We start from the raw sequence: 14,882 nt of genomic DNA, 5'->3' as shown, positions 1-14,882 counted from the left end.
CCGCACCCCCAAGTGTGCTATTCACAAGTTTAAAACCCTTGTTCAGGTATGACTGCATATCGTATGACACGTATGTGGATGGAGCCATCTGAATGTGCTCAGCCCTGTCAGGTCCCGGGTGAACACAGTTTCGGATATGATGTAATTGGATTTATAGGACTCCTTATCACTTCACTCCCTGTTAGTTCCCATGTGTTTGATTTTATGGTGGTGTCCTGTTTGCACAACATTTTGGTCTGGATGACTGTGGTGCCTAAGCAATGACAATGGATGATTTGTCTGCTGACCTCGGGATCTTGAAGGTAGCTTATAGCTGCTGAACTAGTTAAGGAACACAGAGAATAAAACCTCTTTTGGGGTAACATGTCAATTCAATGTATAGTTGTGTTTTGTACGTACTGTGTAATCCCAAAGAGTGTATTCAAAGCATTGTCACTTTTGAATAAGAAAATAATTGTGGTTGAGTTATTCTAAAAAAAAAAAAAAAGTTGTTCATCTGTATTTATCACACATATGTTAACAGCATGCATCCTCAGTTTGAAACTTTTGTCCCACAAATTTGTAATTATGAATCTTTGCCTGAAATGAGCGTAACTGTGAAAAATAAAGTTATACTGACATACAATGACTATGCGTTTAGAAGCAATAATGCAGAAGACCGGGGAAAAGTACACAGTATTTGGTACTACCAGGCAGTGCAGGAGTTCATTCATTCATTCATTCATGCATTCACTTATTTTGCCACTTTTGGTTCACCCCCTGAACTGGAGTTGTGAACCTTCTTTTGTTGAACCCATTTAACAGGAAGAGTAACTTTCATTCAGGAAACTATACTAGGAGTTAAGCCTCATTTCCACTTTGCTCAGACCAAATGGTACTCATCCGACTTTCAGATGTGTTGTGCATTTTAAATAAAAATATTATACAGTTTCCTTATGTCATGTGAATTCCCTTACCAAATTACAGCACATGACGATTGCTTTGTTAAGGGTTATGGAAATATTAAATTTGTGATTTTCACTCCGAAACTGTTATTTCAGAGAAATACAGTCAAACAACATTTAAACGTTTGAAGCCCCAAGCAAGTATTGCTAAATTTAAAATGCTAATGCTGTGCTAGAACTAAGTAGTCCTGTTTTGATTGCATTAAGGACCCGTAGAAAACGTCAATGTCTTTAAAAAAAATAGTATTTTTCCGATTAGCTATGCAAATATGCATTTTCTTTTTTATTGGCTATGTAAAGATTTATTTTTTGATTGGCTATGTGAACGAACGCTTATTTATGATTGGCTAGAGTGCTCCCCTGCTATGCAATCCAATAAAAAACGGAGGAGGGCAAGCATTCGGTGATGAGAAGTGCTACACTGATGCAGGCACGATGAGTGTAAGTTTCTACTTCAATTTACGGTACTTTTCACGAATGGCTATTTATTCTTGGTTTTCTCTGTAGTAAATGGGGCTCTTTATCATTAAAAAAAAACTTAAAGTGGCAAAGAAACGTGTCTGTTTCAAGCAAATTAGTCATTCATGATTTTTGTAGTGTCAACTTAATTTATTTATTTTTTTGCGAAAAAATATTTTCTAAGTTCCGGGCGGGTTTATTACCTTAAATTAGTCGCGCTTTTTCATCTTTGTGGTTATAATCATGTTCAGGCGCGTGCCGTATGCAGCACCTGCATGATCATCATGTGCTCAGTCAGTGTCAATGATTTTGTGCATGGAGAGCAGTTCTGGTGACGGGCACTTGTCCCACATCAGCACTTTTCACCTTTCTCTTTCTGACACCTTTGTCCAAGGGGATTTGGGGTAGACAAGCAGCTTCACTGTAGTTTACCCATTTATACACCTGGCTTATTTTTACTGGAGTAATTCAGTCAGGGTAAGCACCTTGATCATGGCTATTAAATTACAGCAGTAGAGTGGGATGTGAACTGACAACTTTCTGATAGGTGACAGTACAAGCTACTGCAGTACCTGCTTTGGATCCCAGTAGTACAGGTTAATAGGGCATAATTAATGACAAAGTTCAACCTTTCAAGAGCTCACTCCTCTAAGGTTTGGTCAAACAAAGTTACAGGCTTGTGCCAGTTGGTATGCCAGTCTTTGTTTTCCCAGTAATTTCAGTTGTGTTTCTTTTAATGAATAATTAGTGTTGTATTGAGAACTATGGCCCTGAATTAATGCAGCAAGAATACTCTACAAGGGGGTGCAGTGGCGCAGTGGGTTGGACCGGGTCCTACTCTCCGGTGGGTCTGGGGTTTGAGTCCCGCTTGGGGTGCCTTGTGATGGACTGGTGTCCCGTCCTGGGTGTGTCCCCTCCCCCTCCAGCCTTATGCCCTGTGTTGCCAGGTTAGGCTTCGGTTCTCTGCGACCCTGTATGGGACAAGCGGTTCAGACAGAATACTCTGCTGTATACATGGTGAAATTACCTAGCATACAAACCTCAGACTATAAATTGCGTTGACCAAAGGTCTCATAAGTGAATAGATAATCTGCATCAGTGGAATTGGTTTTGCTAAATTCTTAGCTGGTGTAACACAGCCAGTAAAGGTCCAGAGTTCATGTGCTGGAGTCCTGCAATTACCTGGGTGGGTCTCTCTGTACTTGGTATTACCGCCTTCTCAGCAAAGATGTGGAGACTTCAGAATAGGAAGCAATTTGCACAAATGCCTCTAAGAGTCAATGCCATTGATCGCATTTCATGAGGATGCAGATATCGATAGCAATGATTAACCAGTTTCCACTTCTCCCTGGATGATGGCGATTATCTGTATGTGTGGCGCAAGCGTATAGGAAAGTGTGTAACGCATAACCTTCTAGAGCGATGTCAGTTTTTTTAATTGCAATTGTCTAGTGTATATAACTAATTTGAAATGGCTTATTTTCAAATAATTCTTTTAAAATTAATTTTAATGTTGAATAACAAGCTCAAAGGCTGAATTAATGGATTTTTATCATAACTGTTTAAGGAAAATTTATGTAAAGTCCCTGATGCATCTTGACTGAAAGAGTGCCTTCAGTGTGTTGTTATAAGGTCTTATACCTGAGCTTTTATCTCTTTTTTGGAAAATAGAGCCATTAACATCACTGAAGTAATTGGCACATTCCTACCTGTACAATTCTTCAGATATTACTTGCTGTTATGGATGTAATGTCTGACATGTACGTTTAGTACACGACAGAGCTATGATCTCCATTCATCTATTGTCAAGGTGAATGCGTAGGGTCATGGTGTTCCTGAACCTATCTCAGAAACACTGGGCACATGGCAGGATATGTCCTTTCATTGAGCAAGCTCTCACAGGTAACCCGTAAAAGTCAGGTGACCAGATGTCCCCCCCCCCCCCCCGTGGCCTGTACTTAGGTCTCTATAGCAACAAGGCCTTTCCCAGGTTGCGAAACACTTGTCTCCACCAACATGTCAAATTTATGGTACTGCTATCTCCACCATGACTGTCCCAACGGTCAATGGGGTCCATTGGTTCCCGTCCACACCTGTTTATGACCTGTTTGCTTATCATCTAGCAGGTTGATCGTTAACGCAGAACTCGCAAGTATGAGGAAGCAGCTTGTGCATCTGAACAGTGACATACTTATTTGCCTCTTCACCAGTCAAAGGCTCACTGTGGCTTTTCTATTAAGTGAAGGACTGCAATGGTCACCAATAATATCCCCAGGTGTGCCATTTCTCATGGTGCACTTATGGGATATGACATCACAAAGTATAAGAACAAACTTCCCTCTGTCTGGGTTTCTGTAAATCATTAGTCATTCAACCGCTTCACTGAAATACACACAAGTTTGTGGACAACTAAGATGACTGCTTTAGAAAGCTCTATTGGAATGGGGTAGCAGGAGATGGGGTTAGAGCCAACATCTTGTGCTCATGGGACATATGTTCAAATCCCACCTCCTGCTTTAGTTCCCTTGATTAAGGTACTGTATGTAGCCTGAAATGCTCCAATTAAAAACTACACTGTTTGATAAATCAATGTAAAACTAAATATGTAATGCTGTAAGTCACCTTGACTACAGCTAGAATGGTATGCTAAGCTACTGCTGTAAATCGCTTTGGAGAAAAGTGTTGGTGAAACACCTTACTTTGTCAGTGGAGGAATACTGCTCTCATGAATACACTCATGAATGATCCTTAGGTTTGAATACCTTCCCTTTATGTGCTTCAAACAGCTGACACTGAAGAATATGTCTATAAAGGCTGGGAAGGAGCTGAAGATCACAGGTGTTCCCAAGCCTGATGCCCTCAGGTGAGCTGCTGTCGGGTTTGATCTTTGATGCATCAGGATTTGACGGCACGTTCCTGGATCTTCACGTTCCACCTCATAGCTTCAGCTGTGCCAGTCGATCTTCCCTGGTGTCATGTTATCCTTCATGTATCACTGCTCTACATCCTTCAGTGTGCTCATCTCCATTTTGCTCTCCCTCTGCCAAGTTTCTCTGTCAACATTGGCCACGGGGAGGACAACATTGCACTGCACTTCAACCCTCGGTTCAACTATCAAGGAGACAACAATGTCATAGTCTTCAACTCCCGCCACGGAGGCTCCTGGTCTGAGGAGCGTAGAGAGAACCACTTCCCCTTTGAGCAGGGAGAAGAGTTCAAGGTGAGGCACCCAGCGCTCACATATAGGTGGTCCTCCACTTGAGATGCATGTGACTTACAGTAACCTGGACTTCCAATGTTATTAACCTTATGTTATTTTCAAGGCCCAACATTTGGTTGTAATGTCTAATGACTGATCCATCTGCTTTACAGCAACACTGGCTTGCCGCTGTGCAGCAAAACACCCATATTTCTAATTGAATCAGTCAATGTCTTACTGACTTACCCTCATTATATACAAAAAAATTAGCTTTGATTTACTGACCATCTCATTTGTGATTCCATTAGTTACTTTTCATTTAAAATCACTAGCCAGTGAAAACATGAGTGCTCTGGTGGTGCACAAAAGGAAAAAGCAAAATAAAGTAGATTTGGAAATGAAAGTGAACATGTCACAGGAAAACAGTTAATTCTGTTCATTATTTTAACATAATGTTTGAAATTAATGGAAAAATATAACAAAGCCCAGTATACAATGTTGCATCCATGCGTGTTAATTGCTTATATATGTTAATGCAATAAAGGGGTTTTGAGATTTATGAAGAGGTCATCAGAATGGAACCCCACTGTAAGTTGAGCACCACCTGTACTACCCCAAAAGGTGGGGTCCACTGTTTCCATCACATTTGCATCCTTTGCCAATCTGCAAAGGGAGCAGTCCTATGGAACTGGAGACTAGAGCTGTGGAGAACAATCATTATTGCATGAAAGTATCATTCTTGGGTGCAATTATTAAAAACAAGTTGGAGTGGATGAAACAAAGTACTTTTTTACTTGTAGTGTCATGTTAGTGAGAAGTTACTACAGTGCCGTCCAGTGGTGAATGGCTGTACTTGCATGTCCCCCTATGTTGATGCCCAGGGCCTTTTAAATTCTGTCAGAAGATACTGTGAGGGCTCTTTACTTTTAAGAGTAAGTGTAAATGGATTTGACTGGGATCTCTGTCATACCAATTCAGATATTTTACTTAGCTTAACATTCTGCAGTGTACGTTTATGTGAGAATTACCATCACTTTTCCATCACTCAACAGGTGACCATCTCCTTCAACAATGAAGAGTTTCGGGTCAAGCTGCCTGATGGCAACATGCTGTACTTTCCCAATCGCTTTGGTGACGACAAGTACATGTACATCCAAGTAGAGGGAGATGCCAGGGTCACTGGCTTCAAATTGAAGTAGTCAAATCAAGCAACCGGGAGCATCCTTGTTTCGACTGCTAATAGGTTTCAGTGTCTGACTATTGATTGGCTGATGGGTTTCATGTCTGTCTGCTGATTGGTTAGCCATGATTACGTGCTTATCGTCTATCTAGACACTCGTGCCTTTAACATCCTCCTCCTCGCAATACACCTTTCACTTGTATAAAGGCTGTGAACATGCATGCAGACAACTGACCTCAGTAGTGACCATGTCATAATCAGTTACCAGTCTGTAAATGGCTTTCTCACATTACATATGTGTTTTAATAAACCACTACATCCTTGCTGTGACTCCAGCCTTAGTTTTTCCACCCTAAAACTAAGTGCTCTGCTGACGAGATAATAAAGCTGTGCATAAGGCTTTTACCCTAAAGGGTGCTGGTACAAATCCTTCTGTAATAACTATGATGAAGCTACTTGCCTTGAACTTATACAGTGAATAATGCTTATATATTTACATTTATTCAGCAGATGGTTTTTTTTTTTTTTTTTTTTTTTTTTCTCTTGCCAGAGCAACTTCTAAGGAACACTTTGTAGTGTTATCAGACCACACACCTTATTCACCAAGGTAACTTACACTGCTAGATACACTACTTACAATGGGTCACTCATCCCTACATCAGTGGAACATACTTTCTCTGTCACTCACACATTTTAGGTGAACCTGAACAGCATGTCTTTGGCCAGTGGAAGGAAACCCACACAGATGCAGGGAGAACATGCAAACTCAACACCAACTGAGCAGGGATCAAACCCATGTCCTCTCACACCACCTGGGTTCTGCAGCACTACTCACTGTGCTGACCTACAGTATATATGGGTCAAATACTGTAAGATCAGTTAAAAGCACCACCAAAGCAAGAATCTGATAATCCAGTACATTTTAGGTGAACTGTTCCACATCTACAAACATCTGGACACTATGTGCAGCTAAGTGTTCTACTGCTATATTAGGAATCATTCTAAATCCTCATTCATGAATAATCTAAGATAAGCCTAGTCAGTTAAAGGAATATGAGTCTGGTATGAAATTTTTCTGATCTATTATAGTACTTTGAGTAATATGGCCAAAAATGTTATGACAGTCATTGTATCTGTAATACAAAAACTGTGAGAATGATAGATTTTGGGTCTATAATGGAAAAACACCTGTCAGTCACTTTCATCTGCTGAGAGATTTTGCTGCAGTTTAGATAGATATCAGATTACGTTCAGCTATTTCCATAAAATGATGCTAGATACCAGATTACATTCAACTATTTCCATAAAACGAGGTGTGACATCTAATGAACTTTGTTATTTAAAATGAGCTTCTGTAGTCTCACATTATTCTGCTATTTTCAGGAATGTGTAGTGACCTTTTTTTGTGTAGAACATTCTGAACTGGTCAAGCATTTCCTCATGTCGTCCATGTTTTTGTGCACTTGCTGCCTTTGGACTGGTACGGACAGTCCAACTGCAGGCAAACAGGCGGGGCTCTCCATCCACCTAAGTGTGTTCTTCTCAGCAGCTTGCACAGTGACCCTTGGGGAGGGCCCACATTCCTCAGCACAATTTGCAGAGCAGCACAAAAATCCTGGAGCACCCTGGTCCGAGGAATGTTGCGGACCGAAGTCACATTCCCTGGATGAGGGAGCTTCAACCTGCAGTAGTGCCCCCAAGAAATGAGGACAGCCGCAGACAGAATGAGCCATGTTGGAGGTGTCTCTCATAAAAATAGCTCGCTGGCAGCCTTGTGGTCTGGGGAAGTGGACTTGTGCCTCTTATAATGAGTTTATAATAAGTAATAACATACGTTTTCATACCATGCAAATGAAGATTTAGATACACTGGCTCCTCAACTTTGTATCACATTTTGGAAAAGAAGTCTCTTTGACTCCAAAGTCACTTTTTTCCACTCGGCTATCAATCCATGTTGAGTACTATGCAGTGCATATCTGTCATATTTACAGTGGTTTAACTTCTGTAAAATACCTCAGACAAAGCGATAATAAAAAATAAATTTAATTTTGAAAAAACACTTGCATCGTCCACTATCAAAAGCAGGTTGTATAATGCAGTGTTGCAGCACATGGAGCCTGTCCCAGAAATAGAGCATGAGACAGGATATATCTGACACCACTACATTGCAGTGAAACAGTTTTTTATACTTAAAAAGTACATTGAAATAAAAGCACTTAAAAGTATTGAAAACTAAAAATGCATCATCTACACAATATTTCCCATTCAAAGCTGCAGACCTCATAAACATGTGCAATATTTATCACCCGTGGGCTGTTTTCAGCTTTATCATCTACATACTTAATAACAAAACAGTTCTCTCTTAATTTATGGGAAACATTTACATTCATTTATTTATCAGACACTTTTCTCTAAAGTAACTTCCAATGAACTCTATGTAGTGTTATCAGCCCACACACCTTATTCATCAAGGTAACTTACACTTCTAGATACAGTACTTACAATGGGTCACTTATCCATACATCAGTGGAACACACTGTCCCTATCAAGTTTCAAGTTTATTGTCATAGCTACAAGTACCGTGTACAAGTATCATGAAATTCCTCTTGAATGCTTCTCCACAGACTATGGACAAGATAGAGACAATACAAATACTGCACAAACAAAACAATGATAATGACAGTGAGTAATGCTAATAGCAACGACAATAAATAATGGTAACAGTAATAACAATAATGCCAATAGACAGCCAGAGAACTCAGAACATGAGAGTGAGAATACGAATGCTTAACCTGACACCGTAATTTACCAATGTGCTTGGAAGGAGCAGTCCAACTCTAGTTACTAAAGGTGGCACACTGGTAATTGTTGTATACTCTTACAGCACTGGGGTAAAAGCTGTTCCTGTACCTAGCAGTGCGGGTTCGAATAGACGAGAAGGGAAGAGAAAAGTGTCCATGCGGGGTGACTATGATCTTTCATGATGCACATCGTCTTTCTGAGGCAGCGTGTGGTAAAAGGTGTCCTGGACTGCTGGTAGCTGTGTGCCGATGATTCCCTGAGTTGTCTTGGCCACCCTCTGTAGTAGGATTTTCTTGTCCTCTATGGAGCAGCTGCCACCCCAGGATGTAATACACCCTGTAAGGACGGACTTTACAGCACACCTGTAGAAAGTGGTGAGGACTGTAGTGGACATCCAGGCTTTCTTCAGATACCTGAGGAAGTGGAGACATTGATGGGCTTTTTCGATGGTTGATGCTGTGTGCTCAGTCCATGTGAGTTTGGCAGTGAGGGTGACCCCTAGGAATCTGAAGCTGTTGACCCTCTCTACAATGTCCCCTCCTATGTAGATGGGTGCATGAGCCGCATCCTGTTTCCTGAAGTCAATCACCAACTCCTTAGTTTTACTGACATTGAGAGACAGGTTGTTGTCCTGGCACCACGCTCCCAGGAGCCTCACCTCCTCTCTGTAGGCCGTCTCAGTGTTGTTGATGATCAGACTCACAATGGTGGTATCGTCAGCAAACTTTATGATGGTGTTGAAGCTGCGTCTGGCCACACAGTCATGTGTGAACAAGGAATACAGCACCGGGCTCAGAATGCTTCCCTGTGGAGTGCCAGTGTTGAGGAGGTATTACTGCCAATCCACACACGCTGGGGTCTGTTGGTGAGGAAATCCAGAGTCCAATTGCACAATGTGGCACTCAGTCCCAGTCCTAGTAGTTTGTGGATCTGCTTGGTTGGGATGACAGTGTTAAATGCCAAACTATAGTCCACAAATAATAGCCTATCACTCATACACTTCAGGTGAACCTGAACAGCATGTCTTTGGACTGTGGGTGGAAACCCACGCAGACATGGGGAGAACATGCAAACTCCACACAGTCTGAGCAGGGACTGAACCCATGTCCTCTCACACCATGCAGGCACTGTGAGACAGCACTGTGCTACCTTGCCGCCTTGCAGCCTTCTGTGAATATCTTGAAAATAGCTACAGAAAATAAAAATACTTTGAAAAACTTTTTATTTAAATGTTCTCATTAACTTTGAGCCACACTAAAATGAAAACTATCTAAAAATGAGTGAAAATATATATATATTCTCTTCTCAAACCCATATTTAGTTAAGACTGTTTACTGATTCATCTGGTTATCCATCAAACAACTCAGGAACTCCAGACAGGAGCTGTAAACAAGGTAAACACTGTGGAAGTGCAGTGCAATGTCAGCGGCTCTTTACCTCGATCATGTTTATGTACCTTCTGAGTGCGTTTTGTTGCTAACTAATGGCAGTACATCGAAATGCAACACATTTTTTCTCTGCAACAGACAATTTTAGTAAAGAATAAATGGTGATGAAATGCAGGTAAAATAAATAATCTGGGCGAAATTTGCATCTCTGAAAATTTGTAAGTTAAATGTTAACAACATAAGGTTCCAGAGTATCCTTTACAGACTACTGTGAAAATAAGATCTACTGAATTCATTTGAGTAAAATTTGCTCAAAAGGAGAAGTCCAAAACTCACAATTTGTCACTTCTCAGTTTTGGCTCTGATGTGGTGGAATGAGCTCCCTTTCTCCCTCAGAATGCTAAATCCCTTTTAGCATTCAGGAAGGCTCATAAAGCTCTTTTTGGACCCATTTATTCATGATCAGCTACATAAATTAAAGCATGATGTGTGATGATCTGTGATGATCTTCTGTGTTTTTGTTCTGTGGCTCTCAGTACTGTAAGCAGATACTTGAATAATTAATACCAGTAAAATGAAAGTATCAAAAAAACTGGTTTTATTGTGTCTGTAACGAAAGCTTTCTGTCTGCTGTTGAATACCTTTTTGTCTATTTTGAGTTTTATGTCAAAGTAATAAGCATAAATAAAAATATGAATAGGCCTGTTTTTTATTAATTCCATTTCAATGTCTCACTCCAAAAAACTTCTTCGCTTTTGAGGGGCTCTGAATGAGTTCCGAAATTCTGACATTTAGTTAACTTTTGCAAATTCATGAAAGAAATCACATTTCTTTTTTTGCTTCAGTTAAGAAACAGACACACGTTCAAGGAAAAAAAATCAGTTAGGTATAAGAAATTTAATTTAATTCACATTTATCAGACAATGAAAACAGTGTTATTTTGTAAATCCAAAAATAGTAGAAATAAAGATAGTGACAAAAGACAGTGTTTGTACATGCGAATGACATGTTCTGAAATCTCGGATACCTGTCAAAGTATACCAAAGCATACATACATCGAAACATTACATTGTTGTCCTATTATTTGTTTTCAAATTCTTTCAGACAAATCCATCAATCAAAGGAAACAAAACAGAGAAACATGCAAGACATGTGTCCTATGAGATATTGCTGGCAGGGTGCAGTTCCTATTTGAGAATGTAACCCAGAGCCTCAGTACAGAGTGTGCAACACTTACTTTAATTTCAGTACCTTTTCTACCAGGGCTCCACAGGCCACATGAACACAGGAGGGTGAACCTCTCCAACAATGACATATAGGACTGCCTCTTAGTGGTCATTCCTTTTTCTTCATCATCTTTATATTCTTTTAAAGACACAGAGATGCTTTTGTAACTTTCTTTGCTCAGGTGGTTGCTCTAACTTGTTTGATGATCACCCTGTTTGGAGAACCAGCAGTTCTGTAACTGATAGCTATAGGGAAAAACTGACACTGAGTCACTGCTTCATGGTGTAAATCTTATCATTTCTAACTCACCCATCATGCATTGGAGTTTGAGTAGCTTATTTTGCCCTAGTGAGACAATAAACCAGGTAAACTGTAGAATATGTGGTGTTAGAGAAGCTTGCATGGTGGCCTGCCTACAGGTTTTACGTTACTGTTACCCCGCCCCCTCTTCTTCTTCTTCCCTGCCCTCCAGCTCAACTGACTCTCCACCCCACATGCCCCCCATATCCACCCGGGTCGAACCAGATGACTGACCCTTCTGTAACAAGTAGTCCTTGTAGTTGCGGGTCAGCAGCGTGTATAGCAGTGGGTTCACACAGCTGTTGCCATAGGTGAGACAGGTGACAAAGAAGTTGACATAGGTGTGGGCAGCCGGGGATATTGCACGGAGCATGCCTGGGGAGAAAAGTTTGGCTAGCTGCCAGACCCAGAAGGGCAGGAAGCAAGCCCAGTAAGTCAGGATGATGCAGAAGATCATGGAGACCACCTTTTGCATTATTCCCCTGCGGCGGGCCGGCCTACTGCTGCTCCCCAGGTTGGCCTGAGCCACCCAGTAGTTCCTCAGCAGCGCTGTGTAGAGACTAACAATGAGCATACCTGGGCCCAGGACACTGGTGCAGAACAACACACTCAGGTAGGCCTTGAAAGCCTCTGGAGTCCAGGTGGGGAAGCAGATACGCTTGGGGCCACTGCTGGGGCCAGGCCGGCCCTCCGACAGGCGGATCATCACCATCATAGGCAGAGTGAGAAGGAAGGAGGCCCCCCAGAGGACCAGCACCACCACCCTGTGTCTGCGGATCGACGGATGGTGTGCGACGAAGGGGCGCGAGACGGCACGGTAACGCTCCAGGCTCATGGCACTCAGTACAAAGACACTGGCATGCATGGTGAGCAAGTCGAGGCTGAGCAGCACCCGACAGCCCGTCTCCCCAAACGGCCAGTCCCGGGCAAGGTAGGTGCCCACCACAAAAGGGATGGTGCAGAGGTAAAGCAGGTCAGCCAGTGCAAGGTTTACGATGTAGATATACATGGAACCACTCCGGTGCACTGCTGCTGACTGAGTCACCACCAGGGTGTAGATGTTCCCTAGCACACCCAGGATGCACATGACCAACAAAACGGCCCCCAAGAGAGATGTCAACCACAGGCCACCATGCGCCTGCGCTGGTAGAACAGAGGATGTATTGGATGTCTGGTTCATGGTGGGAACTTCGTGAGAAAGAACCAGTGAAGATTCAGACTGGAGTTTCAAGCTCCATTCAAGAGTTTGGTACATTCCTTCCACAGGGTTTACATTTCTGCTGTGCAGCTGATGTCAGATGACTGGATTCTACAATATAAAAAAGTCCTTTAAAGTAATCCACAATTTACATGTTTGCAAAGGAGTCCACGATCAGTGCTCCACATTGGTACTGCTGTGGATGATGTCAGAAGTCAACTGCCTTAAGAAGCTTGTACCATTTGCACAGTGGTCCTTCCTGCTACCAATGCTGCGAGCTCCTCCAGGAGATGCTCCTTTGGATCATCTGGTGTGAAAAGTGAAGAATAAATTCGAGAAGACCAAGTCGAGTGTGATGGAAATGCACAGCAGTCTCTTCAGAAGTCTTCTCTTTCCTCGAGGACTCCCAGAGCTCCCTTCTTCGTTCCCCAAGGATGTTCAAGCGAGAGGCACTGGGCAAACCAACCCAAAATTTCTACGTTTCTCTCCAGTGCTGTGTTTTCTATATTTCTGAGGAGCAGGCCAACTTTCTGGTTAATATCAGCGTGCAGCCACATCGCCAAGGAAAGTGCGACACCATCCCACCCAACACCACTGACTTACATCACCAGCCACATCTTCTCTTACTGGTCCTCTTTGCCTGGGCCAAGCTGTGTCATGTCCCCCATTTCGGAGCTTTTGCAGGGGAATTGTTGCCGTCTCCTATTCCTGGCCCCAGCTTCCAGTGAGTCTGTCCCAGCCTACTCATCGAGTGTGTTTGTCCCCGCCCACCCCCCAAACCTACCAACCCCCTGGACCTTCTGATGGTCCCTCACGTGTAGGTGCAACCTGTCTTGACACTTGGGATTTACGAGGTATTTGCCATGACCGTCCACTGTGCCTGTGAACACCTGGATGGTGTCTGACACAGATTCATAAGAAAAAGTGAGAGAACTTTTGTACGTTTTACAGTGTGGGAAGGTACCTTCTTATGATGACATTAAAAAAAAATGTTCCTGTAGAGTTAGGAAAACATGCACGCACATGCACACACACACACACACACACACACACACACACACACACACATAGAGAAAAAGGCCACCCTCCTGGCCAGTCATGGGACAAGCTCAAAAAGGCTGCAGTACTGCTCTGATCCAATTAAAGTGACCTGTTTTGCTGATTCACACTCTGCCCATAATCGTGACAGGGAGCAGAGTACAGGAATGGGTGGGGCTTGTCAGGGTGGGGAACAGATTGGGGGTTGGGCATTGGCTCCCAGTCGCTTATAGAGTTGATTATAAAATCCTACTTTTAACCTATAATGCTCCGGCTTACCTTTGTGAGATCATTAATTTTTATATCCCAGGACTATATCTCCGTTAATTAGATGCAGGTTACCTTAAAGTAGCTGTGATCAATAAGACCTCAGTAGGAGGTCGCACCTTTAGTTATAGAGCACCTAAACTGTGGAATAGTCTACCAGCTACCATCAGAAACGCCCCGTTTGTTTCTGTTTTCAAATCCCGACTAAAGACTTACATGTTCACTCAGGCATTCCACCTTGTAATGTAATTCCACCTGCCTTGGTTGTTTTTTATCACCTTTATAAAAATGCATATTAAATTTACTGAAGTAACAAATTACTAACTCTGTTCTACTTGTATAGGGGGTACGATGGCGCAGTGGGTTGGCCCACAGTCCTGCTCTCCGGTGGGTCTGGGGTTCGAGTCCCGCTTGGGGTGCCTTGCGACGGACTGGTGTCCCGTCCTGGGTGTGTCCCCTCCCCCTCCGGCCTTATGCCCTGTGTTGCCAAGTAGGCTCTGGTTCTCCACGACCGTGTATGGGACAAGCGGTTCTGAAAATGTGTGTGTGTGTGTGTGTGTTCTACTCGTTGAGCACTACCTCACTACATAAGACCTGAGAAGGCCAGCCAGTGCTGACAGACGAATCCTGTGCTGACAGAGGATGATGTCCATCTGCCATGATAATCGAGACGTTCCATGCCGAGCTGGGGATCCAAGATGCCATTTACCAACATTATCACTATTACTTGTTACACACTGGCTTACAAATTGTTACTTTCTAGAATGCCCAGGAGGGGTGGGCAACCACTGGCCTGTGGACCCCCAGAGGTATTTTTTTCTCCCTCAACCTTCAGGTGTGAGTTTTTGTTCCTTTCTCCGGTGGCCAGTAGGTATACTTA

General features: G+C 42.6%; 2 protein-coding genes across 2 annotated transcripts; one reads left to right on the top strand and one right to left on the bottom strand.

Annotated features, from left to right (window-relative positions):
- The first annotated feature begins 1,340 nt into the window (after positions 1 to 1,340).
- On the top strand, positions 1,341 to 6,097 carry lgals2b (lectin, galactoside-binding, soluble, 2b). Its single transcript, XM_018740831.2, has 4 exons — positions 1,341 to 1,385; positions 4,190 to 4,266; positions 4,452 to 4,623; positions 5,655 to 6,097. Exons 1-4 carry the CDS (start codon positions 1,380 to 1,382, stop codon positions 5,799 to 5,801), a joined length of 402 nt encoding a protein of 133 aa, XP_018596347.1. The 5' UTR covers positions 1,341 to 1,379; the 3' UTR covers positions 5,802 to 6,097.
- Positions 6,098 to 11,632: 5,535 nt separating this feature from the next.
- On the bottom strand, positions 11,633 to 12,679 carry uts2r4 (urotensin-2 receptor 4). Its single transcript, XM_018740827.2, has one exon. The coding sequence runs from the start codon at positions 12,677 to 12,679 to the stop codon at positions 11,633 to 11,635; it is 1,047 nt and encodes a 348-aa protein (XP_018596343.2).
- Positions 12,680 to 14,882: the final 2,203 nt, after the last annotated feature.

This window comes from Scleropages formosus, chromosome 20, assembly GCF_900964775.1.
Source record: "Scleropages formosus chromosome 20, fSclFor1.1, whole genome shotgun sequence".
Taxonomy (NCBI): Eukaryota; Metazoa; Chordata; class Actinopteri; order Osteoglossiformes; family Osteoglossidae; genus Scleropages; species Scleropages formosus.
Note: the sequence above shows the minus strand (reverse complement) of the source record. Positions and strands in the feature narration are given on the sequence as shown.